Source organism: Coffea arabica, chromosome 2c (genome assembly GCF_036785885.1).
Source record: "Coffea arabica cultivar ET-39 chromosome 2c, Coffea Arabica ET-39 HiFi, whole genome shotgun sequence".
In the NCBI taxonomy this organism is placed as follows: domain Eukaryota; kingdom Viridiplantae; phylum Streptophyta; class Magnoliopsida; order Gentianales; family Rubiaceae; genus Coffea; species Coffea arabica.
In genome coordinates, this window is record NC_092312.1 from 16,717,437 (window position 1) to 16,743,054 (window position 25,618).

Here is a 25,618-nt window from a genome sequence, read left to right on the forward strand (position 1 = left end):
TGGATGAAAGAAGAAAGAAGGGTTAGGTTTTTTTTTTTTTTTTTTTTATGTATATTTGAAAAACTTGTGTTTTAGAAATTGTTTTTACTTCTATATTACTATAGCATTTTGTGTGTGAAGAACTAGCTTATGAAAAACAATCAAATTCAAACGGAGCCACAGTATTGTGTACATCTACAAGGTCGTCCTGTTTATACTACATATATTGCCTCTCGTAACTTTGAGTTTCAGCTGGTTTTACAGATAAACAAGCAATACTACCATATTTTCCTGCAAAACTAATTCATGCCAGCTGCAGGACTTCTTCCCGTTTGATGTCAAATACCTTGACAAGGACATCCTCGACGACCTGGCCAAGTGCATGGTGAGGAGACAAAAAAATTGAATCCCACAAATCAGGTAATTGAACGTTCGACCTTATAAATATTAATTGAGGACCTCCAACAAGATTAGGAAATTACCTTATCAGGGGTGGATGCACCAGATGTTACCCCTATGGTGATGGGACCTTCAGGTAGAAAATTCTCTTTCTCAACCAACTCCCCATGCTGTTAGATGACACAAAAATTTTAATAGAATGAGAGAAGATTTTATAATTCAGAAATCAGCTTGAAATGACAAGAAGTTATTCACGTTCACGTTCACATACCATTAACTTGTAAGCTATTCTGTTTCCAGGACCTATTCTCTGCTCGCTGTCAATCCAATAAGATGGAATTCCACGATCTTCAGCAATTTCTTGTAAATGTGAAGTGTTGCTTGAGTTCCACCCTCCAATGACCAGCATAAGATCCAGTGGATTCTCAACCAGCTTGTACATGGCATCTTGCCGCTCCTGATACAAGGCAATATTAGCTCACTACAAGAGGAGAAGTATGAATTCTGAGACAATAAAATACAATAGGACTAAGCTTCATGCTAGTGGCCTTTTCCGCCAGATTACTTGCTCTTGACCCAGCGTACACAAATGCCCAAGAAGAGGGCTGAAACGTACGAAAATTCTTAAAAGCAAGCCTCTTCCAAAAAAAAAAAGATAATAATAATAATAATAAATCAGTTCTTAATTCAAGCAACGAGTCAGGAAATAAACAACCAGCGTTATAAGCCCTCGTAAACAAGCATCAACTATGGACACCCTAGGATGATTGATCAGGAGGCATGTATGATGTTCATAATTATGTTCTGTACCAGTGTAATGCTATGCTACATAATGCAGGGGGAGGTGATCTTAAAAGCACTAGTTACTTCAAAAAACTTGAACCTAGAGATCCCAAAGATCTTTAACTTGGCAAACTAAATCAAAGGCAGAAGAGTATGCTACATAAACTAATCCATCCACGAAGATGATTGTAGGTTTCTGCAGAAACATCTGGAAGGAGGGAGAATCAAATTGTGCACGTAAATGAGAGGAAAGTCGAGTTTGAGCCTTCAATATTCTTAAGAAACTAGTTTTTCAAAAAATGAATGAAGGAAAATAATAGAATGAGGAGATGAAATGTACTTGAGTTGCATCGCAGATGGTGTTGAAACTAAGGAAGTGGGTGTTAATATTTTCCACTCCATACTTGCGCATCATGGTCCTTTCCACTAATTTACCTGTATTTCCAGAACCAAATCACCATCACAGTTTTCCATTCATTGACAAATCACGGAACTATAGCGTAGAAAACCAACTAACCAATCTCTTCAGTTTCTCCCTTCAACATTGTTGTTTGGTTTGCAATACCAAGTTTGACAAGATCAGCATCGGGATCAAAACCATTCGAAACTGCATGTTTGAATTTCTGCAGCAAAACAAGGATACATGAGATACTAGGAGGGTATAAACAATTTCAGCCAATGAAACGTAAGTGATTCGAACTGCACCTCCATAAATGCCTCTTTGGTTGAGCTAGATCCATCCAGTTGACCTCCGAGAATGTAATCACAAACATATGTTGCCTGAATCAAGTGTAGAAACTTGTTTAATCTTAACTCTACAGGTGCATGTTCTTTATATTTCATAATCAAGATGCCGCTTTCAAATAAACAATAAAAACAGTTAAATATACCTCTGCCATGTTCGTCACTATGATATACTTTCCAGCAAATGATGCAGTGGCAATGGTCTCCTCGTGTGAGTATTTACCATGGATTATCGACGTATAGGCTCCATTCTTATGCTTTTCGACAGTGTTCCAAACCTTGACAAGGATGCAAATATTGGATGCTCTTGAGTGGAGTGTAATTGTGGAATTACATTAACAATTTATAGGCTACTAAGCTAGTAAGAAACATACCTTAGAAACCCAAGGGCAGGTTGTGTCGACTATTTGCACATTCTTGTCGCTCAAAGTCAACATCTCATCTACACCAGCTCCAAAAGCAGGCAAAACCACAACATCACCCCTGTCAACAACATCAAAGTGTTTCTTGCCGTCCTCAACAGGGATTTCCTCTATTGCCATCTCCTCCAGTCGCTGGTGTAATACAGTTGATCATGAAATGGTATAATCAGCCAAAATGAGAAGGAAAGGACGGAACAGTAGCATAGCAAAGACTTGACCACCCAGTTAACTCAAGAAACACAGGCAGGAAAAGCAGCCCAACAAAATCGAAAATATTTGTAGACCAAGTGAATGGATTATATCAAAGTAGCATAGCAAAGACATGACCACCCAGTTAACTCAAGAAATACAAGCAGGGAAGGCAGCCCAACAAAATCGAAAATATTTGTAGACCAAGTGAATGGATTATATCAAGGTAGCATAGCAAAGACATGACCACCCAGTTCAGTTAACTCGAGAAATACAGGCAGGGAAAGCTGCCCAACAAAATCGAAATAATTGTAGACCAAGTGAATGGATTATATCAAAGTTTTGGGGGAACTAAGACCTTATTAACGGTAGGATTGTGGATAATCTCATTTGTGAGCCAGATCTTCTCTGTTGGAAACTGCTTTCTAGCTTCATAAGCAATCTGAACAGCTCTTTCAACTCCCCAGCAAAACCCGTATGCTTCGGCAAGTTTGACTGTAACATCCCCCCATGTGTACTCGTTTCCATTTTCCTTCAATTTCTTTATGATGTCACCTGCAATATATATATATATATATATTTATAGATGGATCAAAACAACACTCTAATTTCCGATCGAAAACATAGTATGATAAACTTAAGCTGTATTTCCTTTATTTTTCTGAGCTATACATATATCATATTCGCCGCCATATTCTACGAAAAACTCAAGAAAGAAATCTGAAGTCAAAAGTAATTTGAAAGAGTTATCTTACTGGTGGTGTACTCGCGGTTCATGAGCTCAAGAGTCTCTTGTTTGTGTCCAAATCCTTTGCGATTATAATTCTTGCTCCTAGTTAAGTTGTGCCTGAACTTCTTGGTGTCAAATTCGGAGTCTACAGTAGCAGCAGAAGGAGAAGGAGCAGCTTCGCCGGGAGCGGAGCATCTCACGGAGAAAGGTTTCCGGCAGCGGGAAATTCTTGGCTCGGGCAAGGCGAAGTCCTTGGTAGCGGTGGATAGGCGGGAGAATTGCAGAGAAATTGCCATGTCGACGTTTTCCGGTGGAAGTGGCGGAGGTTAGCAGGCGTACGCTAGTGGCGACTGGGGGAGGTGGTGCGGGATGGGGAGCGGGCAAAATCTTATTAAGTCCTTCCTTCTTATGGTTTTGGTGCCACACGGAGCATCTGATTTGTGGTCCTGTCGGAGCTCGTGATCCATGCGCTTTTGTCGTTTTGCGTTTTTCTAATTAATTTGGTTAATCTTTTGTTTATTTCTTTCCTTTTATTCCCTGGGGGGTTGGTGAGGACTGGTGTGTTTTAAACGCTGCTAGTATTTTGCTAGGCTGAGATGCCATTTGGGCTTTGGCATTTAGCTGAAGAGAATCACACGAATTTTTTCTGGCGGGGGGTGTTGAATGCTACGTGTTTGGGTTGGATTCTGCTAGCGTTCCTGTGTACCTTTTTTTTTTTTTTTTAAGTTTTGCTTGGGTCCGTTCACTTTAATTGCAATTATTGATGCGGAGTATTTTTCTCAAGTGTCTAAAATTAATTGTCGACCGCGATAAGTCACTCACGGGGTATTAATTAGCAGCTGATTCTTCTGTTAAGAATGAACAATTATCTTTTTTAGCGGTATCTCCGAAGTAATTAATGATTTTTTAGTGTTATGAACATACTTAATAATGATTTGCACATGTACAAGCCTAGCTGTACCGTCCCAGACACGTGGTTTTCTTTTCTTTTTTTTTTTTCTTTCAAAGATGGAATATGATTGTATTTTGTATTACTCCCTCCGTTCTCCTACTTTCCATTTTAAGATGTTCCTTTTAGTCTCTCTTTTTAATATATAGTCATTTTCTCTAATCACACGGCATATTATCATTCAAATTCAAATTTTAAATTTATCGTGATAAAATTGAAATGAGAAGTATAAACATTAAAATCAAATCATTATTTTTTAAAAATTGAATTCCCAAAACGGAATTATATAATTGGAAAGGAGGGAATAGTATTTAGTAGTGCTTTTTTAAAAAAAAAAAATTATTTCCAGCTGAGGATAAGTGAAATTTAAGAAATATGGAGAGGATATGGAGATGAAAACTCGTTATTATAATCTAATATCTCTGATTTTTGGAATTTCAATCTTAGTCACTGGATCAAAATCTCCTCGGCGGCGGTCTAGCAATGCATTTATAAGAGATTCTGGAAAAGTCAGCCAAGAGAACAGGGTGAAGAAAAGTGGGAGCAACATACTTGCGTACAATTTGAGAATATGATTTCGGAACTTATCTTTAAACTACCTTAATTTGGGATTATGTAAGTAAGGATTTTGAGTTTTAACTTAAGAGCTGGGGGTATGCTGATGTGGTCATAGCTTATGATGTGGTCAAATTATGATCCATAAGGTCAATTCAAGTTGAGTTATATGCAAATTTTTGTTCTCACTCACTATTTATGGGTTTATTGATTTTTATGTTATTTTGTTGATGGAATCATTCATTCTTATTATTGTCGATTCCTTTATGCTTCTTTGAAAAAAAAAATAATCAGGGTATTGTTAATGCCACATTTGGTATTATAATACCAGAGTCATTTTATTGTAAAAAATGATAGATTTACCAGTGCTAATGTGGTCCAATTTTCACAAAAAAAAAAAAAGAAAAAAGAAAAAAGAAAATTGTTGCGACATATCTTACCAACCGCAACATTGTCATTTAGCTCAACTCTGTCCAGTTACGAATATAAAGACTCATCTCATCTACGTTTTTCCGTCAAAGAGAGGGCTTGGACACGCTTCTAACTATTCAAGGAATCAGACCTCTTGAAAATTCGTCAGCTCCTGACACGCCATTGAGTTTGTATAATTTAAGTGAGACTGTTGAGTTTGAGATCTCAAGGTATAAACATTAGTTTATTTGTGGCTGCAAAGTAAATACCCCACTAAAAAGTGAACTTTGAATACTCCCTCCCTTTTTTTATAACTGACGTTTAAGAAATTTGCTCTAGTATACTTTTATCTGTTATTTTATTATCCTCATACAGTATTAATTATTTTTTTACAATTTTATCCTTTTATCTCTCTTTTCCAATACAGGGTTCTTAATTACTACTCCTAGTAATTATTGCTTGATGGGAGTTAGTTTGCATTGCTTTTGGCCTAGTGAAACAGTACCATTTAGTATTCTAGTGAGAGAAAATATAGGTGAATTGGACAATTAATGAGGGTACAAAAGGAAAGTAGTGTATAAGTTTAAGCAATGAAAAACTTTTCTTAATTGATGTGCAAAACTTTAAGCGCCGGTTATAAAAAAAGAGAGGGCGCATTAAATTGTGGTGTATTTACCATCACTGGTCAGCTAGTGAGCGAGAGAGGTGAAATTGGGCCTCCAAAACTTCAACGGTGTCGGAGACACGTGATGAATGCATTCAATGTTGACAACTCAATGGGATACCAAATTGTTAACGTGGGAGGAAAACATTCAATATTGACAACTGCCTAATGTAATAGTAATGTATTATTGTAATGTTGCGCATCTGGACTGGACATCTCTTTGAAGATATTTTAGACCCTCCCTCGAGAGTCAAGACACATGGTCAACAATGCTCACTGCCATTTTTCTATCATTTACTAGCATTAGACTAGTATAACTTGCGTATTTTCAGATCCGCTCAAGCATATTTGTCTGTAAGGGACAAAAAAAAAAAAAAACTATAAGGTAACGTTAATCAACTCCTCATCATATGCAAAGTAGCAGAGCTCCTGCATTTTTCTGTAAAGAGAAAGAACATTTTAGGAAGAGAAAGGGCAAATGGACCGACGAGTCTGCGTTCCGTTGTTCATTGCTTTTTCATCGAATGAACTTTTCAACTAGTATATATATATATTTGTGAATTAGATTTCACACTTCCATTGCTACTAATTATCAGTTTCCAATTGCTTAAACCTGCCATGGAATTGGATAGGGGTGTCAACAGGTCGGATTTGGATCTCGGACTTGACTCGGATCGGATAAATTTTTTCGGGCTTGGGTTGAAAAATAATACCGACACCCAGATCCGGATTCGAACCCCCCTTTATTCTAATAAAAATGAGTCGGATACGGAATATAGGATTTTGATGACTCATATTCGACCTGAATCCGAACAATATATTAATAATTATAAAATATAAATATTTTTAAATACATTATTTTACCAAATTAACAAATAATTTAGTAGTGATTTTGTAGATTGATTTGTGGTTAGTTTTGGATTGACTATTGCGATTTATTTGTGATTTAGTTTTGTAATTTGATTTGTTTAAGTTTGTATATTGGATTTGTGATTGGTTTTGAATTTAATTTTAAAATATTTAAAGTTGGACCTTTTAGTCATGGACCCGACCCGAATTCGGGTCACGTCCGCAATTTTTCAATTCCGACCGGTTTGACGCCCCTAGAATTGGACAGCTATCGCTAAGTTATTAGTTTACGTGAAGGTAAGGGGACAGCACGATTCTAAAAGGTTAGGGATCACAACAAAACAAACTTGAGCTGCTTGTGAACTGTTTGATAAAAAAACTCGTGTAGTTGAGCTAGACTCTGTCACTGATATTAAAAATTGCAATGCTCTAGCTTTTAATGCCTTAACATGGCGAAAATTTACATTCTCTTCGTAATGCTGAAGGAAATATACATTGGGATGACGCATTTTCAACAAATTAAGCGGCAAGACAGGTTCAGGCAGCATAAGGTAGGTGATAAGGGAATTGGGATGTTGTCACTCAAATGTTATATCCACTTTCTTCTAATTCAGATCAGAAAAGAGAGTTACCAAGTACTACTAGATAAAGATGGATATGCAGCATGTGGTGTTAAACGCCTTTGGGTCCATGAATGATCCCGCACGGGCGACGGGCCATCATAACAAGCAGAACAACTGGGCTGGGAAACTCGGGAATGTGGAGTGGAGAAGCTGAAAAGTCGAACCCACGAGAAGTCGGTCTCTCTCTCTCTGCTGTTAGCAAGATTTGCCCGGGGGCTCAAATTCAATTCAATGCAGCTCCTCCGCCCTCCTCAGTCGGTCACCTTGACTAATGACGTTGCACTTCCATGTGGGTTGTCGACAAAGAGGCCATTGTTTTTACGTGGTCAGGTAGCGAAACTCGGGTCTTCTAATATTGTGAGATGCCCAGACGGCCACGGCCAGACGCTTAAACCCATTCATGTCAGAATCAGACCTCATGCTTCAGGTACAAATCCTACTACTAACTTCCCTTTCAAAAATTGGAATGTGGCACTGTAATGCTTTGTCTAGAGTGTGGTGGCTTGGCAATTGACGGGATAGGGGAATTTTACATTGCGGAACTGCAGGACGATAACAGTCCAATCCCTCGGTTTAAGACCGTTTGAAAGTTATCCTTAGCTTCGTTGTGGTTCCTCAATTGCTCCCGGATTTTGAATTCAATCTGGAGGCCAAACAATTCTGAATTGATCATCGTTTTTCTCCGGTTCCAGCCATATATGGTGGGATGGGTCTTCCCCTGCTTGGATGACTTGACGTGAGAAGAATGTTGCTAACATCTCATTTTTCAACTCAAAGATTACTTGAAAGCAAAATAGTTTGGCAACTTAAAATTTGTGTGAAGGGCATTTGCCAGTGTCCGCTAAACTTCAATACTGACCATTTAGGAATTTCAACTTTTCACGTTTTAGACATTTGCTTGCTGATCAACTTATGCTTTTGCATGGTGTATTTACTTTGTTGTAGCTGCCTTTCGAGGAAAATGGTATTATTATGATGAAATTTAGTCGCGGACTCTTGTAGAATTCACTACGCAACATGATCTTGGATAGCTAAGTTTTTCCAAATAATATTTCAGTTGCATTGTAAACACATTTTCTAACTCACCTTTTTATATTTTCAGCCACCTTTTTATCTCACATACATCATATCATAAAGAGTACTGCAGTAATTATTTCAAATAATACTCCATCCAAACGCACTCAGCGTTTCATTGTGTATCTTTGAATTCTAATTTGGCACCCGAATGTATTTGATGCTGGAAGATAGAAAGTTTTGCAGGCCTAGTTGAATGCTAGGCCCTTGAATTATGTTAAAGCAGTGCTTTGCAAATCGGTCGTATGCACTCTGCGTTAGCTTCTACTTACTGTATATTAAGGGCCAATTTGGAAAATAATCCTTAATGTTGTTTAAAACACGTGGGGTTTGGAAAACATCGAAATGAGACTTAAATGAGTGGACAAAGCATATCGTAATTAGCTTGAATGATGGATTTACTTACTCATGAAGAAATGAGTTTCGTTTCTGTCTGTTTCAGTATATTTGCTTCTCTCTCTTACTGAAGTGGAAATGGTTGTCCTAGCACGTATCTCTTCACCTTACTTTAATCTGCTTTTGTGTTTCTGCAAAGTTGCTGTCAAAGTTAGTGTAAAGACTGCAGAATCCGCCCCATCGGATGTTGTCTTGAAAGATGGAAATCTCATTTTTGTCGCTGGTGCAACAGGGAGAGTTGGGTCACGAACTGTAAGGTTGACTTTTATTTCTCTAACTACTAAGTACAAACTAAACAGACTAAACTTCTGCTTCTAAAAGTACCAGAAACCAAAATTTTGCTGCAGGGAGCTCTTGAAATCAGGAAGTAGAGTTCGAGCTGGTGTTCGAAGTGCTCAAAGAGCTGAATCTCTTGTGCAAGTATGATCTCGATGATAACTACATAGTTAGTTGACTCCTAGTCTTGTGCAAATGAGTATGATTGTAATATAATAGTACTACTTTCTTTCCTTCAGAGTGTCCAACAGATGAAGTTTGATGCTGCTGAAACTGGATTAACGCCACGTAAGATGAAATTTTTAGTAGTATCAGTCGTCTCTTGAGTGTGTGGTCTTATCTATGCTCTCAATCTGATTGATATGAAGAACTATCTATTTAAATGCATTTTCATGCTTTAAGGGAATATGCTTCTGTAGAAAATCACATGTTCTTTTTGGTCTTTAGCCAGCCATAGAGAGGCTTGAGATTGTTGAGTGTGATCTAGAGAAGAAGGATCAGATTGGTCCGGCACTGGGGAATGCCTCAATTGTCATATGCTGCATTGGTGCCAGTGAGAAGGAAATATTTGATATTAGTGGTCCATATCGAATTGACTATCAGGCCACCAAAAACCTTATTGATGCGGGTAAGGCTTTTTGGCCTCTGTGCTGGAGCTTCCTTTTAATGTCAGCTTATCGTGCTATTAAACTGACATCGATGGAAGTTGAAACTGAAGTGACGGCATGGTAGATAAGATTAATATTCCAACAAAACGTCTTTGGTCACACTAAAATGTAGTTGTAGAACAGAAGAAAAATATGTTTGATTTTCTTGATGCATGTTGTTTAACCAGCTGTATGGCAACTCAAGAATTTGACTTCTGCTTGTGAAAAAATTAAAGGGTCTTAACTCATGCATGGTTGACTAAGTTTGATCTCGTTCCTATCTTGTTTGGAGATTTTGTTGGAGAGTAGTACTTGTTCAGAAAAGGCAACCAGGTGAATGCTGAAGAATTTGTATTCTCCTGCAATTTTGATGTTTCATCTATTAGTATTTCCCATGGAGTTTAAAGGAAAAAAAAGGCTAAAACTGGTTTTCTCTGCAGCAACCATTGCACAAGTTGACCACTTCATTTTACTGACATCTCTTGGAACAAATAAGGTTGGATTTCCTGCAGCTATTTTGAAGTAAGTAGTCTTAACGTTCTTGATTTGCATGGAAATTTCTGTGTTACTGTGGATATCAACACAGTAAAATCTGTTTCGCATATTTTACTTTTTGACAGTGCTCTGTTTTTTTTTTTAATTATTTTTATTTTTAAAATTTTTCCCAAAAGCTTGTTTTGGGGAGTCTTGATCTGGAAAAGGAAAGCAGAAGAAGCTCTGCTTGCCAGTGGACTTCCATATACCGTAAGATCTTCTGGAATACATGTACAGAATACCTCAACTAGATTTTGCTTGCTTCTCCTTGCATATTTCTTATTTCAGATAGTTCGACCAGGAGGGATGGAGCGGCCTACTGATGCTTTCAAGGAAACTCACAATATAACTGTTTCACAGGAAGACACTTTATTTGGTGGTCTAGTGTCAAATCTTCAGGTTATCTTCTTATCTTGTTAGAGGCTTCCTGCTTGAGATACCTGCTTCCACTTGGTGGAGACCACCTTGTTCCCAGACAAAAGCAAACAACTAATTTGTATTGGTAACAAAGATACATGTGACCAAGGCTGTGCCGTGTAGTCTAAATTAGTGCAAAGGTGCTATTGCATTGGAGATCCTAGTGTAACTAACCAAGTTTTTTGTGCTTCAGTTATATTAATACACTAATGCGGATAGCCCTACCTAGCCCAGATATTAAGAAGCCACAACTACCTTCTTTTGAACTGAGATATAATATGTCTCATGAGGGGTCTTTGTCTTCTCAAAATTGCTGGACTTAGTTATACTGTCTTAAGTTGCAAATTATATGAACTTACTTAATGATACTTTGTTTCCTGATCAATAGTCAGTTGTACTAGTAGAAACTCAAGATTTTGTGCTTTTGAACCAAAATAACATCAACTTATACTGTCAGGTGGCTGAACTTATGGCTTTTATGGCAAAGAACCGCAGCCTTTCATACTGCAAGGTGGTGGAAGTAATTGCAGAAACTACAGCTCCATTGACTCCCATGGGGGAGCTCCTTGCAAAAATTCCATCCCAACGTGCTGAAGTGTTCTCGCCAGGGGTAACATTATTTATTTCTTGCTGAAGATTTGGCAGTAGCTGCTGCATAACAATCATCATACATAAAAAGGCAAAAAACTTGTATGGCCATTAAATTATTTGCATCACCTACTGTTTGGCCACTAGACTATTTTCATTTTCAAATCGGCAGCTCAACTTCTAATATGGTACATTAGTGATTCCATCCAATGTTGGGGTTAAATCAAATGGCAATGACTTTCACGCATAGGTCATCTGATGTGCCTGATAGAGTTAACCACAATGGAATGACCAAGAAGTATGTCATTCTAATAGTTGCATAGGTGATTTGGAAACAACAATAGTTCACTGACCAAAAGTGTGCACACTAATAGTTTAGTGGCTGTCAAGGTAGTTTGCCCTACTTGAAATTAATAACTTCATATTCCTAGGTGTAAAGTAGATATTGTACCTTGATACTGCAGGCCTCAGGTTACTTCAATTGGCAATGGTTATTTCGTTCTGACTGAAGATGCACCAAAATTAAGAGAAACTCTTCTATGTAGTTGTTGCAATGTACATTGACTTTAATTCATGGTCTGCCTCCCTTTGATGAAATCTGTACTTTGGGCTTGTCTCTAGAAATTAGATGATGCAGTTGGACCTGGGACTGCAGCTACAGAAATTGCCACTTCTGGAACTCCAAGGACTACTGTTGAAAAAGAAACTGTCCAACCAAAGGCTGCAGAAAAGACGCCACTCTCTCCATATACTGCGTGAGCATGCAAACTGATATTTCATTGTGAATTATAATATTTCTCACCAAAATAAAAACTGTAATTTCCAACTTCCTGAAGCTATGAAGATCTAAAGCCCCCTACTCCTCCTATTCGAACACCAAGCACTACTTCTGTTTCCATCAAGCCAAGTATAGAGGCGACAAACCCATCAGTAGTTAACTCTTCTCCATCTTTAAAAAGGCCATCCCTCATCACCTTTCACAATTCCATATGCCTCGACATCTGCTGTTATTCTACTTCTGATTCTTGTTGAAATTGGATTCCATTTATGTCATGGATGACTTTGGACCTCGGATCTATGTGAAGAAACTGCTGACGAGAATTTTGTGAAGGGGAAACTATTTGTCTGAACTACTACCATTTTGGCAAAAACTCATAGTTGAAGATTACCAAAGAAGGAAACCTGCATATGATCTTTCTTATGGAAATTTGAGGGTCTCCATGACCAAAGAACACCATCCATAATACGGAATTCTTTCACTTTTTCTAATGCTACATGAGGTGTACTAGGGTTAAGATGTTTATATATAATATGTGGTGTCAAACACTTGAGTTTTAGAAAATTGTCCGAAGTGTCTATGTGACAGGCTGACAGCACAAAATAAGCAAAATCTCCCTTTATTTATAATATCCTAGCATTGTGGATATGAACTGCTATTCGTGCTGAGCGCATATGAACTGCTTTGTCACTATTCTTCTTCTTGTAGTTTTGATGGTCTCAAACCACCTGCACGTCCAAGTCCATCTAGTATTTACACCAAAGTTTACCATGGTATGGGAGTAGTTTAAGCCTTCAGGGTATGCTATAACACCTAAACAATAAGAACAAGCAATTTTATTGCCTAGTTTAGCTTGATAGCAGTTGACTTGTAAAAAGCTGTGCCTTTTTCCCTATGCAACATGTTTTTTATGTATGTTGATTTCCTTGTCTTCTGTCAGTTTTGCTGATACGAGTCTATTTGCTAAATAACCGATTTTATTTATTTATTTTTATTTTTTTACAGATATGAAGATTTGAAGCCACCCAGTTCTCCTAGTCCATCTCCAAGTGGTCCAAAAGAGGTACATGCCTCAAATGATATCCTGTCAGAACTTACCGGTGGCAATGATGTTGGCACAATCAACATTGGTGAGGAGAATTATCCCCAGAAAGTGGCTTCTCGTCACTCGCCCTATCTTGTGTGAGTTGATAATACCCCATTTCCCTGCATGGAAGAATTGTAGTGCTGTATCTACCTCTATTAAAAATCAAAATCTTCATCATCATGCAGACTGGGACCCCTGGTCAAGTTTTGATTATTACTGCTGTTTGACCTGTTCTCTCTTAATTTGCTGCATTACGTGAGGCTACATAATTGTTACATTGAGCTCCATTGCCTCCTGTCTAAAAATCCAAGTCTGTTTATCTTATTGTTGCTTCAGATACCCTGATTTGAAGCCCCCATCTTCACCATCTCCTAATGCACCTGTGTCATCTACAAGCAACGAAATGCTGCCGTCGATTGCAGATAAACTGGGAAATTGACATAAGCCTGCCAGAATTAAAGCAATCCCGCTCTGACCTTTCACCAGGCAAATCCGTTGTAGACTGCAAATGAGATCTATAAACTCTAATGACCCCATTTATGGCACTGAAGCTACATTGCGTCAGAGTCGAGTAATAGAGAAAAAAATTATTGTCAAATTGTATATGCTGCTGGGCTGAGAAGATCATTAAACTGATAATTTTTCCCTCATCTATTGTTTCGGATATGCAGGTGCGATGACTTGAGGCCTCCAAGTTCTCCCATGCCATCTTCAAATAATTTTTGAAACACAAACCATGGAGTTAACCATCTTGAGATTATATATGCTTTCTATGCTTCAGAATTCAGTCTCCCTTACCTGTGCCCCGAGGGGGGGAGGGGGGGTATGGGTGTTGTTGGACGCGGGCTAGATAGTTTTGGCTGAGTGAGCCGCCAGTATGCCATCGTGATAGGGCTATTAAAGCAAAGATTAAGAGGAGGGGCTGGAACGGTTGTCTACCGTTCCGGAAAGTTCACGGTCATGAATAGATTAAAAAAATTTGTGCGGTTCAGATCATTTATTATAATTCGATTTTCATGTCGTATGGGATCCACAAAAATGTTGTTCTAGTGTTACACCTTTTATAAATAATGTTACATCGTGTGCAAATAATGTTACACCTTCCGAAACGGTTGCTCTGACAATCATTCCAGCCTCAGAGATCCCAAAGACTATGTGCTGTCAGCTCATGAGAAACCAGCAATTTGCAAAGCTGAATTTTTGAATCACAAAATTGTACCTACACGCAAATAAACTTCCTTGTACTTGGAACTTATCAACAAATAGTGTACAACGCAAGTGATGAACTCTATCGGTATCAAAATTATGTAGAAACTAACAAAAACTCAGAAGGCACTCTTTTCATATATGCTTATACTATCAATAATTCGATAAAATTACTAGTTGTATTAATCTCACATCTCATACACAAAGAGTATAATTTAAAAAACAGTAACATCTAAATTTCATAATAAATAAACTCGTATTTTTAGTTTTTTTTTTTATTTTCAAATATGTTCTAATGACATATGGCGTGCACACAACCTTTCCAAATTCATATTTTTTAGCAGAAATTTTGATAGTATTTTTGAAAAAAAAATTCGTTTAAGATGCGAATGTATTATTTTATTTAGTGCTATTATAGCAAATGTGACGAAGATGGACAAAGTGTGATCATCCCTAATTGAAGGGGGCAAAGAGCGATTAGCCTTTTTTTCCCCTAGGTAATTACTAGGAATAAACACAGTCTGTACAGCCTTGGATGATCTGTCTTTTGTTATTGTTTTTTGTCGTTGTTTATTGATTGGAAAATATTTTTATTATTTACACTTCATCTTTTATTATTTACGCTCCACCATTTATTTTATGATATGATCAATGATCTATTTTTTGTTGTTGTTTATTGATTGAGAAATGTTGTTTGCACTCCATCCTTTATTATTTATACTTCCACCATTTGTTTTATGATATGATATAATAAATAAAAATTATATAATTAAAATGATAGTAATAATAATGTGATTAACAAAAATAGATGTGGAAATAACATTTTCCTATTAATTTTCTTTCTTTTTTTAATTAGCACTACTGGAGAAGCCCTCGTCCGGGGTAATTTGGTCCTCTTCACACTTTTCTTCTCCAAACGGGTTTTGGGTTTTTCTGTCCATTCTCCAATCTGCTAAAACCACGAAAATGGAAAATCTGAGCGGAAACCCGGTTGAATCCCATAAAAGTGACGTACTTCCTGCTTCCGCTTCCGCATATCTTGACCCTCACTACTGGTAAGGAGAGCTTTTCAACCAACACCACAAAGCTAGACCGTGAAATTTCCATTTGTGCTATGTTTCCTCACTGAAAAACGTCCTCCCTATTTATTTTTTTTTTAATTTTCTTTGGAAATTTAATATTTCAGGGACGATAGATTCTCTCATGAGGAACATTACGAATGGTTCAAAGATTACTCTCACTTTCGTCATCTCATCCTTGACCACATTAATCCAGCTTCTTCTGTAACCTCACTCTACTTGTACAAGTGTTTTTATCCCCCTAAAAATTGTTTGCAAATTACAATTGGGGTTTCTGAGCCAAGTATGCTGTACAGGTATTGGAGCTGGGGTGTGGAAACTCTCAGCTGTGTGAAGGGTTGTATGGAGATGGGATTACTGAGCTCACCTGCATTGATTTGTCACCTGTGGCTGTGGAGAAGATGAAGCAGAGATTAATATCCAAGGGCTACAAGGGTTTGTTGTGCTATTTTAACTTACTTGCATGAACCCTTTTCAAGTTCTTTTCAAGCTTATTATTTTGGTTGATTCTGCAAGGTAGTATGTTTCTTTTTGTCATTGTATAGGATATAGGTTAAAATCAATTGGGACAGTCGCCAATGGAAAGTTGGAATTTAAGAATAAAGATTAGGAGTTGGACTTTTGGGCCAAATTAGTTTATCTTTCTCGCTTCTTTCAAAGTAGAAAATTTTAGTGATAGACTTACTTTTAGTGGTGACTCTCACAATGATGTGCTAGATATTAAGTATGAGACGTGCCGAATGCCGTGGAAATTGCCTCTTCTCATGCAAGTAAACCTATCTATGCTCAATTTTCAGCCCTCCTCATGCTTGTGGACTAGGCGGGGAATAGTAACAACATATGTTTAGTTATGTTATTTGTTTAGCGATTTGCATCTGGTGGTGAATATTTATATTCCTAGATGGTTCATAGCATTAGGTGATTAATTATTTATATTGTTCTTTTTGTCATTTATCGTCAGATATTCAGGTGTTGGAAGCTGACATGCTGGATCTTCCATTTGCCAATGGGTGTTTTGATGTTGTTATAGAGAAGGGAACCATGGTAAGTTTAAAATTTGCAAAAGTTCTGATTTTTAAGCATTCTGGACGCTTTTCCTTCTTGTGTGGTTTGTGATATATCCCTGACTGTTCGCAGTAACAACGTATCCATGAAATTTTCAATTTGAAGGATGTATTGTTCGTGGACAGTGGTGACCCATGGAACCCACGGGTTGAAACAGTTGACAGGGTTATGTCAATGCTTCGTCAAATTCATAGGGTTTTGAAAACTCATGGCACTTTCATTTCAATCACCTTTGGCCAGGTAGCAGGAACATGACTTCCTTCTCTCTCTTGCTCTGGCTTAGATAATAAACTTTTTGCTGATAGCAACCTCTCAAGCTCTCTCTTTCTTGGGAGGATTGTGGGAAATGAAAATCTGATCGGTTGCTCTTGAATCTTACAGCCACATTTTCGTCGTCCTTTCTTTAGTAATTCAGAATTTACTTGGTCTACGGAGTGGAGAACATTTGGTGATGGATTTCACTATTTCTTCTACATCTTGAAAAAGGTCAGTCCTGCAAATTGCAATCTTGTAATTTGTTTGAGCCCTTTGTAAGCATGCCATTGAGAATACTCGTTTTCTAGAAAACATATTTGTGGCTTTTGTGTTGTTCCAAGTGTGTTTGCATTCAACTGACTGACATGCTTCTATCTCTGCTAATACTTGAATACTTGCGATAAAATTGGAGGTACATAAGCCTTCTTGATTACAATTAGGCATCAAAATAGAGGGGTTGCGCCCCCTCCCCCCCACCCAAAAAAAATGCACATAAGAGTGTGAAGTCTCTCCTGGAAACGTGAGTGATCAAATAGTGAATTGCAGGGGCACAGGATGTCAGAGAGTGCTGAATGTACTGAGAGGATCGACATGCCATCTATATCTCCTTACCACGATGAATTAGATTCTGAAGACTACATTTTCCGGACTAACATTGATGATGCCTAAAGTCTGGGGTGAGTTGAAGCGTTTCTTATGCTTTCATTTTCCGGACTAACATTGATGATGCCTAAAGTTTGGGGTGAGTTGAAGCGTTTCTGATGCTTCTTAAGTTGTTCTGACAACCTTCTTTGCTTCTGCATATAATTGGAGAACAAAGAGAAGAATGTGACAAGCTTTTGGTGATGATAGCAACAGAATTCAACACTAATTTGTGCAAGAAGTGCCTTTGTATCATGTCGGCAGTGTTTTAGGCTACCTCTTTATTGTAGTTCCCCCTCGTCTCACAAAATTTTAGCAGCCAAAGGGAAGACGCACAGGTAATTTGGCCGTGCAGGGTGTTGCTTGTTTCCAATGTCTCTAAGCATACATGATTAGTGACTCAGTCAATTAGGTATAAACCACGAGAACGGCCATGCCTTTTACTCAAAGCTGTTGGATGGAATCATTCTTATTGCGTAAGCTATCATCCTGTTTTCCCACTTTTTGATGGCCAAAGCTATCATGATCTTTTAGAGACTTTTTCTTTAAGCTCCCTTTTTCCTCCCCCTTTTTTAGCTTTCTTTATAAGTGGCAAGCATAGCCTAGGGAGATAATGTAGTGGCTTCTAATTCTGCTTCTTGAATGAGTATTGTCCAATTACGTCCTAGATAGGTGTTGGTGGTATGGAAAATCTTAGAGCATGTATCCGAGCGGGCAGGAATCCTTAAAAAGGCCCAATTTCACGAATTTGTGTAATGGCTTCTTGGTAAACATGATTGTTGGAGCCTCCGGCTTTTCTTTAAAAAAAATGTACCGGATTTAGGGACTTGTTTGGGGATCAGCACTGGTATTGTGGGGTGTCCTACATTTAATAGACCATTGCTACCTCTGTTTGGTGAACTTTAAGTCATTTAGCTGATGTAGCAAACTTGATATGTAATGAAAAAGCAACTAGTTACGCCTTTAAGAGCAAAGCAAAAGCTAAATGGGGCTTGCACATCTAGCTTTTATTGGAGTAGAAAAGACCGAAGGTCATCTACAACGAAAATGGACAAAATTAAGGAAATGCAACCAAAAGTCACCTACAAGAAGAAAAGCAAGAAATTGACAGATCTACAACGAAAATAGAATGAAGGAAAGGCAACCAAAGGTTATCTACAACAAGAAAAGACAGGAAATTGATAGAACTGCAGCGAAAATGGACAAAATTAAGGAAAAGCTATCTACAATGAAAATGGACAAATTAAGGAAAAACGGCAACCAAAGGTCATCTACAACAATAGACGTCAGAAAATTGATAGATCTACAACGAAAATGGACAAAATTACGGAAAAAAGCTAAAGGAAAAATGATCTACAATGCAAATAGACAAAATTGAAGGAAAACAGCAACCAAAAATTATCTACAATGAAAAAACAAGAAATTGACGCTAGAGGAAGGGGTTGAACCTTCGACCTTGTGGTTAACAGCCACACGCTCTAACCGACTGAGCTACTCCAGCGCTCTGTGCGAACGATTTTTGCCTTTATATTATTGTTTTGCACAATCCAACACTTCATTTTTCTCTCGAAGGAACGTCCAGTAAAATTAGATGCATCAAAGAGTTGTTGAACTGTATTCAGACAATTATGTACCAGTGCTTATGGGCACAGCCGCACAGTCAACGCGTGTACAATTAATAAAAAATATTAAAATTATAAAATTATTTTTGTTAGGAAGTTGTAGTTTAAAAGGATTTGACCATGCCAAATAAGCGTTTTATAATATTTTAGAAGGGTGATAGATTACTTTGGAGAAATAGTAGTTATGTCAACGGTTATAAAGATGTTACTGGGAAGTAAACAGTTAAAATGATGAAGTTGTCTTTAGTAATAAAGTTATATTTAGCAATATATTAAGTGACACATTTTGTTTTCATCAAGGTCTCGCTCTAATTTTACACCAATCTCAAGATTCTCATTTTATATATAAGGCCTGTTTGGTAAGTGAATTTTATGAGTAATTGTAGAAAAACTTTATAAAGTGTATAAAACTTTTTTTTTTCTTTTTCCTTTCCTTCTTCTTCTTCTTCTTTCTTTCTTTTTCCTTTTCATTTCTCTATTCTTCTTCTTCCCCACCCAGCCACTAATCTTTCTTCTCACTCTCTCCCTACTATTGGCCGCTAGCGCAGGCACCTTCGCTAGGCTTCGCTAGGGATTAGTGCTGGTAATACTTTGTTTTTTTTTTTTTTTGCTTTTTTCTCTTTCTCCTCCCTCTCCTCCTTCCTCCACCATTTATCTTCTCCTCCCGTCTCCTCTCTTTTGTCACGACAAAATTATCTTTCAAAGTTTAATATAATTAGTAAACTACTTAAAGGCTAGGCAAATTTTTTTGCCGTGTATCTCTATCCATTTCTTTCTATTTCTCATCCTATTTTCCAATTCATCAAGGCCTTCCTTCTTGATTTCTCTTATCCAACACTTAAATTTTCACAAGAGAAATAACTAATTACATGGAAAAAAATTTTAGCTAGAAAAAGCCACTTATATAGCACATAAGGGCAATTTGGTCATTTTATTTTCAAAAATCAGCTTTTTAACTTTTTTTGAGAACACCCATGCATTTAATAAAATTGCTTTTCTAATTAAACGAGAACATGTGAGTTACTTTAAAAATCCAATTTTTAAGAATTAATTATATAAAATGAGCTTATATAAAATCAAAATCAATTGAGAACAAGCCCTTATTGTATAATTAAACAATGCACGCCCATACATCGAAAATAAGGAAAAAGAAAAAATCACACTGATACACGACAAAAGTTGTAAATGGAGGTGAATACTAATTGAGCACTTTCAAACTTTTGGAATTAAGGATGATACAACTTAATTTGGCAAATGCTTTTAGATAGGGTGTAGATAATTCTTTGGTCAATTACATGTAGCATCAAGAAGCTTTCATAGAGTTTTCTCAACTTCCTTCATGTTATTTTGGAGCCCCCCCCCCCCCCCCCCCCCCCCCCCCCCAAAAAAAAAAAATCCTTCATGTTATTGTTCATAATTTTATTACAAATTGCTTCCTACAGCAAAGCGGGTTGGCCCGTTGAAAGTTTGACTTGACCCATTACAAGTCCTTTTCATTTCTTTAAATATTTCTTTTAATTATCATAAAATTTGAGCATTTTTTTTTTCTTTTTTTTTTTTACCTCCTCCTTTCGTTTTAACTTTTAATTCTTGGAAGGCAGTTGGCATCCTTCCACCACACTCTTACCTTAACGACGTCGTTAAGCTTAGATTTTACCGTTTGTTTTTTGGCAATTAACCTGCATGAGCTGCCTCCCCATCGTCAGGTCACCGCAAAAAGGCAATGAGAGAAAACTCCCCCTTCTTCACTTTAGAAAACTACGCAGCATATTTCCTCTCTCCTCCCGCCGGCAGCCGCGACTGCCTTACCGGAAATCCACCTCGATCTCGCCGTTAACAGCGATTAGTTCTCTCTACTAGCCGATCGCACTGGTTAAATTTGTCTAGCTCGATCAACCTATTCATTCTCTCTCCTGCTATAAATAATTTGATACCTACATATATACACAAGTGATTGATGGAGGATTGGATGAGTTGTGAAGAAGATTACGACAGTTCTGATCGAGAATCGCCGGACGGATTCGAGAACGAAGATTCTGACTCCCACTGGATGCCGTTTAAAGGCCCTTCCAGCAAGGTATGGTTGCAAACAAAATTATTTGTTTTTTTGTAATTCCACTGAAAATTGAGTATTCTTCTGCATATTCATTGTTCCTTTTTATTTTTGTGATTTTATCGTAGTTTTGGATGACAATGAAGGAGAGGATTTTGCTGGTGAATTGAAAATTGTACCCTTCGTATTTTGTGCATCTTCTGTTCCTTCTTATTTAAGTTTTATATACTTCGGGAGTACTTCCAGACCAAGACTTACTAATGGAGTTTATTTTCATTGGCAACTTAATTACCGTTTCGTTTTCTGCTTATTTGTTAATTAATAGCATTCTGAGATTTAAAAAAAAAAACTTTCATTGTTTAAATTGTTTTTCTGGTTGAACTAATGGTGACTTGCACATTGTATACCACAATTTGGTTTGCATTTAATGAATCAGATTGCTGCATTTAAATGTATTACCACAATTGTTAGTTTGGAATACAATGTTGTCAACCTGACCTTCCTCGCTGGTTTTGCAGGTAATCACGAAAGAGTCTCTCTTGGCTGCACAGGTGAGGAGAATATGAACTGATTCTTGTCTTATTTCTTGCAATGGTCGTCTTGCCTTGTGTCAGTATGCAGTCTTGTTCCGGAATTTTGTCCTGTCAAACTGAGAGATTTAATGTTTGTACAGAAGGAAGATCTGCGAAGAGTAATGGAAGTGCTATCTCTACAAGAACATCATGCACGAACCCTGCTTATCCATTACCGATGGGATGTTGAGAAGGTCTTAGCAATCCTTGTGGAAAAAGGGAGAGCTTTGTTGTTTGCTGAAGCAGGTGTAACTGTGGGTGAAAATAAAGATTCTGATATGCCTGGATCTTCATCTACAGTATTGTGCAATATATGCATTGAAGAATTTCCTGGAAATGAGGTGACTAGCATGGATTGTGGCCATTGTTTTTGCAACAACTGTAAGCAATCTTTCTTTAAACGGTGCCAAAAACTTGATGGGATCTTTTGAAAATTCAGACATTTTTATGTATTCTTTAAAAAAAAAAAAGGTGACTCTACAATTTATTATCATCTTTTTATAGTCTAACATAGCCAAAAATGCCCTAGCCTAAGTCTAAGTATAGCCATTGATTGAAAGATACTTCTATGAAATAGGAAACAATTGAATTCTTATTCCATGGATGCATTACGAATTTCCATTGTGGAAAGTTATGGGCTAAATATCTTTGCCATTCTTTAAGTCAATTAGTTAATTCTTTCTTTTTCTTCATCCCATGATAATCTGTTGGTGCTTGCCACTTAGATTCCCCCTCCCCTTAGAATAGGATAGAGTAGGTTATAGAAATGTTATCGTTGCAAAAAAAAATGATAACCTGTTGGTTTTATTTCTGTTCATCATAATTTAATCTGTCCCCTTTGAGCAAAATAACTTGTTAATTTAATGGCGCTCTTTGCAATGCTCCCACAAATAGTTTTTGATCTTGCTTTCGTTAGTTGGTTTTCATACTTTTTTTTCACATGCTAAAGCATATCAGTTTATGTTATTTAGGTTGGACTGAGCATTTTATTGTGAAGATAAATGAGGGTCAGAGTAAGCGGATCAGGTGCATGGCGCACAAATGCTTTGCTATTTGCGATGAAACTGTTATAAGAAATCTAGTTAGTAAGAGACACCCTGATTTGGCAGAGAAATTCGATCGTTTTCTTCTTGAATCATACATTGAAGACAACAAAATGGTCAAATGGTGTCCCAGTGTTCCTCATTGTGGGAATGCAATACGTGTTGAGGATGATGAGTTTTGTGAGGTCGAATGTTCGTGCAGCTTACAATTTTGTTTTAATTGCTTGTCAGAAGCACATTCACCTTGCTCATGCTTAATGTGGGAGCTTTGGACAAAGAAGTGTCGAGATGAATCAGAAACTGTGAATTGGATTACAGTCAACACAAAGCCTTGTCCTAAGTGTCACAAACCCGTAGAAAAAAACGGTGGTTGCAACTTAGTTAGCTGCATTTGTGGCCAAGCATTTTGGTGAGTTTCGTTTCTCATGCTTCTTTCCTATGGGTTCAAGTTGATACTTAGCGTAACACGGAAATACGAAAGCTTCTATTCAGAACCCAGTATATGCTGCATGTCATGTTATTGAATATGTATGTAGAAAATGTTTTCAAATTTTTAGATGGACACCGTGCTCTATGTTAATTCAGAGTTGAAGTAAAAGGGTTGACATTAATATCTGTTCTGTACATGTTGAAATTTTAGAGAAACCAAATTTGTGCTTCTATAGTAATTGTATGATTTGCACTCTTGTATGGTATGTGTGTGGGGTAAATGTATGCGTGAACACTTTGCTCACATCCACTAGTGAATTTCTTTTGAGGCTGATTTGTGGTACTGTGTTGACAAAACCTGGCGAAATTTTTTGACGGACTTACTTTCATTGTCATTCAAACTCTTGATCCAGTTGGCTATGTGGTGGAGCTACAGGCCGAGACCATACTTGGTCCTCTATAGCTGGTCATAGCTGTGGTCGCTATAAAGAAGACCGGGAAAAAAAGGCTGAGCGTGCAAAGCGAGACCTTTATCGTTACATGCATTACCATAACCGTTATAAAGCTCATACTGATTCCTTTAAGCAAGAATCTAGACTCAGGGAGACTATCAGGGAAAAGATATCCAACCTGGAAGCAAGAGATTCAAGATTGAGAGATTTCAGCTGGGTGACAAATGGACTGTACAGGCTCTTTAGATCGAGGCGTGCACTTTCATTTTCATACCCATTTGCTTTCTATATGTTTGGTGATGAATTGTTCAAAGATGAGATGACAAAAGAGGAAAGAGAAATAAAACAACATTTATTTGAGGACCAGCAGCAGCAGCTTGAGGCGAATGTAGAGAAGCTATCCAAGTACATTGAGGAGCCATTTGATGAGTACGAGGAGAAAAAGATTATGGACATAAGGATGCTAGTAATAAATATCTCTGTTATAACTGATACCCTCTGCAAGAAGATGTGAGTATGCCTGCCGAAAAGTCAAACTACAAAAAATTTTTCGAAAAAAAGTTAAACTATCTGATGTTCTTTGCTTTTGCAGGTATGAATGTATTGAGAATGATTTATTGGGTCCTCTCCAGTTCTCTGTTCACAACATAGCTCCATATCAGTCAAAAGGCATTGAGAAGGCAGTAGAGCTTGCCATTGGACGGAGCAGCAAAACCAATGTAAATCAACATCCAGAATCAGACAGTCAGACAAATGGTAGGGGTCTGTTGACTTTTCTCTACCTCATCACTTGGTACTTTGAAACTTTATGCTAGAACATTAATGGTCATGGAATCCAGTTTTTGTAAACAAGAACATTTTGCCCGCATGTCACTGTAGAGTAGTTAATTGAGCTGGTAGCTGGTTTGGTTTAAATGGGACGTGATTGTTGGAAATTAGTTTGTTGAATACTCAAACAAGAATTCTTGATTATGTACACCACACTTTGATGGGTATCCTAATTTTTCTATGCAATATATTTGTGTTTACCAAGCTGTGTAACTAAAAAGATATCAAAGAGTTGAAAATGACCACCTCTCATTCTGTGAATGTGCAGATTTTATTCAAATTTTAAGCAGATAAGAAATGATCTATGCTTTTCTTATGATGTTTTTGATGGGGTTGAGGAAGAAGCTTATTGCTAATAGAACATAAATCCTGTATTAATATACTGAAACCAAGTTGCTTCAATGTCAAGCTTTTATCTTCTGTTTGTGAAGGCTTTCCTGCCGGTTTCAGGCATATAAACATTTTTTTTAAAGATTGCTTATACAATGACCTTTTCTTTCAAGGCACTGTTTTCAATTGTTTCTGCTATGAGAACCACATTTGAAAAAGGTCTGTATGATATCTATTGAATGTTTTGGTTGTTGAACATCTTTTTCCTTTTCCTATTTGCTTGTGCTTTATCGGGATTGTTTTTCCTTGAAAAATGGGGATTCTGATACAGAATACTCGGGTCTTTAGCTAAATGCAAACCAATCTATGAATATTAGCTTTTACTGACACTTGTGGCACATTTTGTAGGAGGGAATACAGAATCAGATCAACCATCAGCCTCTGGGACCTCTGATGAGAGTGGATGTCCTTCAAGGAAGCGTGCCAGAAAAGGAAGCTTTGGTTGCAGCCTGATTGATCTTAACTTGCCGGCGGAGGCAATTGACAGGAATTAATGCCCAGTGGCTCTTTATATTGCAATTGTACAGCTCTAATTTAAACCGCAACTTCATCCGACTGAGATGACCATTCTGTGGGTGTGGCAAACTTACTCTGCCGCTTTTGTTTGTTTCTCTTAGTTTTGTCTGTTGAATAGTTTTGGGTTACTATTGAAGAGAAACCTAGGGATTGGACTGCTAAGCAACTTTGTCCTCTTGGAAAATCGTTATGGTGTACATAGCCTTTTAGCGGGGCTTTTGTCGGTACTGAATTGTGCATAGTTATTGGGATGCTTCTAAGACGGGAGTCGAGGACGACCAATTTCTTATTGATTAATAATGACATTCAGAGATTCTTTCAATGTTTAATTGGGTACAATGATTGCTAACATAGTTCTGACAGTGGCCAATG

The 25,618-nt window shown here is 37.5% G+C and overlaps 4 protein-coding genes and 1 non-coding gene across 13 annotated transcripts; 3 read left to right on the top strand and 2 right to left on the bottom strand.

Annotated features, from left to right (window-relative positions):
• Positions 1–127: 127 nt before the first annotated feature.
• LOC113731331 (4-hydroxy-3-methylbut-2-enyl diphosphate reductase, chloroplastic-like) lies at positions 128–3,719 on the bottom strand. Its single transcript, XM_027256537.2, has 10 exons — positions 3,272–3,719; positions 2,875–3,071; positions 2,280–2,459; positions 2,052–2,183; positions 1,867–1,941; positions 1,679–1,784; positions 1,502–1,596; positions 650–835; positions 462–548; positions 128–349 (listed from the first exon to the last, which is right to left on the bottom strand). Exons 1-10 carry the CDS (start codon positions 3,540–3,542, stop codon positions 284–286), a joined length of 1,395 nt encoding a protein of 464 aa, XP_027112338.2. The 5' UTR covers positions 3,543–3,719; the 3' UTR covers positions 128–283.
• Positions 3,720–7,345: 3,626 nt separating this feature from the next.
• On the top strand, positions 7,346–13,877 carry LOC113726358 (protein TIC 62, chloroplastic-like). 3 transcript variants are annotated; one of them, XR_011839064.1, is made up of 13 exons: positions 7,349–7,724; positions 8,907–9,024; positions 9,115–9,187; positions 9,283–9,331; positions 9,495–9,671; positions 10,131–10,212; positions 10,362–10,434; positions 10,513–10,623; positions 11,099–11,251; positions 11,851–11,984; positions 13,013–13,189; positions 13,431–13,665; positions 13,766–13,877. XR_011839064.1 is itself a non-coding variant. In XM_072074696.1 (12 exons), the coding sequence occupies exons 1-12, from the start codon at positions 7,529–7,531 to the stop codon at positions 13,531–13,533; spliced, it is 1,446 nt and encodes a 481-aa protein (XP_071930797.1). In that variant the 5' UTR covers positions 7,349–7,528; the 3' UTR covers positions 13,534–13,744. The 3 variants fall into 3 exon arrangements, 2 of the variants coding, with proteins under 2 accessions (XP_071930798.1, XP_071930797.1); XM_072074696.1 differs by lacking the exon at positions 13,766–13,877 and having other exon boundaries at positions 13,431–13,744; XM_072074697.1 differs by lacking the exons at positions 9,495–9,671; positions 13,766–13,877 and having other exon boundaries at positions 7,346–7,724; positions 13,431–13,744.
• A 1,285-nt stretch (positions 13,878–15,162) lies between these two features.
• On the top strand, positions 15,163–18,008 carry LOC113726359 (uncharacterized). 6 transcript variants are annotated; one of them, XR_011839065.1, is made up of 8 exons: positions 15,164–15,355; positions 15,487–15,583; positions 15,676–15,814; positions 16,341–16,423; positions 16,550–16,684; positions 16,826–16,930; positions 17,254–17,376; positions 17,520–18,008. XR_011839065.1 is itself a non-coding variant. In XM_072074700.1 (8 exons), exons 1-7 carry the CDS (start codon positions 15,267–15,269, stop codon positions 17,366–17,368), a joined length of 771 nt encoding a protein of 256 aa, XP_071930801.1. In that variant the 5' UTR covers positions 15,166–15,266; the 3' UTR covers positions 17,369–17,376; positions 17,525–18,008. The 6 variants fall into 6 exon arrangements, 4 of the variants coding, with proteins under 4 accessions (XP_071930802.1, XP_071930801.1, XP_071930800.1 ...); XR_011839066.1 differs by having other exon boundaries at positions 17,525–18,008; XM_072074700.1 differs by having other exon boundaries at positions 15,166–15,355; positions 17,246–17,376; positions 17,525–18,008.
• Positions 18,009–18,768: 760 nt separating this feature from the next.
• Positions 18,769–18,842, bottom strand: TRNAN-GUU (transfer RNA asparagine (anticodon GUU)). The gene has a single exon. It is a non-coding gene; the product is annotated as a tRNA-Asn (tRNA).
• Positions 18,843–20,654: 1,812 nt separating this feature from the next.
• On the top strand, positions 20,655–25,568 carry LOC113726360 (probable E3 ubiquitin-protein ligase ARI2). 2 transcript variants are annotated; one of them, XM_072074702.1, is made up of 8 exons: positions 20,655–21,040; positions 21,145–21,177; positions 21,535–21,567; positions 21,690–21,969; positions 22,560–23,040; positions 23,474–24,022; positions 24,105–24,268; positions 25,079–25,568. In XM_072074702.1, the coding sequence occupies exons 1-8, from the start codon at positions 20,921–20,923 to the stop codon at positions 25,222–25,224; spliced, it is 1,806 nt and encodes a 601-aa protein (XP_071930803.1). In that variant the 5' UTR covers positions 20,655–20,920; the 3' UTR covers positions 25,225–25,568. The 2 variants fall into 2 exon arrangements, with proteins under 2 accessions (XP_071930803.1, XP_071930804.1); XM_072074703.1 differs by lacking the exon at positions 21,145–21,177 and having other exon boundaries at positions 20,656–21,040.
• Positions 25,569–25,618: the final 50 nt, after the last annotated feature.

Coding starts and splice junctions, on each gene's coding strand:
- LOC113726358 (XM_072074696.1), top strand. CDS start 7,529: ATGCAGCTCCTCCGCCCTCCTCAGTCGGTCACCTTGACTAATGACGTT. Junction 10,435..10,512: donor CCAGTGGACTTCCATATACC/GTAAGATCTTCT, acceptor TTCTTATTTCAG/ATAGTTCGACCAGGAGGGAT. Junction 11,252..11,850: donor CTGAAGTGTTCTCGCCAGGG/GTAACATTATTT, acceptor GCTTGTCTCTAG/AAATTAGATGATGCAGTTGG.
- LOC113726360 (XM_072074702.1), top strand. CDS start 20,921: ATGGAGGATTGGATGAGTTGTGAAGAAGATTACGACAGTTCTGATCGA. Junction 23,041..23,473: donor ATTTGTGGCCAAGCATTTTG/GTGAGTTTCGTT, acceptor CTCTTGATCCAG/TTGGCTATGTGGTGGAGCTA. Junction 24,269..25,078: donor ATCAGACAGTCAGACAAATG/GTAGGGGTCTGT, acceptor CACATTTTGTAG/GAGGGAATACAGAATCAGAT.
- LOC113731331 (XM_027256537.2), bottom strand. CDS start 3,542: ATGGCAATTTCTCTGCAATTCTCCCGCCTATCCACCGCTACCAAGGAC. Junction 2,460..2,874: donor ACAATCCTACCGTTAATAAG/GTCTTAGTTCCC, acceptor GTATTACACCAG/CGACTGGAGGAGATGGCAAT. Junction 1,942..2,051: donor TAGTGACGAACATGGCAGAG/GTATATTTAACT, acceptor CACTTGATTCAG/GCAACATATGTTTGTGATTA.
- LOC113726359 (XM_072074700.1), top strand. CDS start 15,267: ATGGAAAATCTGAGCGGAAACCCGGTTGAATCCCATAAAAGTGACGTA. Junction 15,356..15,486: donor TATCTTGACCCTCACTACTG/GTAAGGAGAGCT, acceptor TTAATATTTCAG/GGACGATAGATTCTCTCATG. Junction 16,424..16,549: donor TTATAGAGAAGGGAACCATG/GTAAGTTTAAAA, acceptor TTCAATTTGAAG/GATGTATTGTTCGTGGACAG.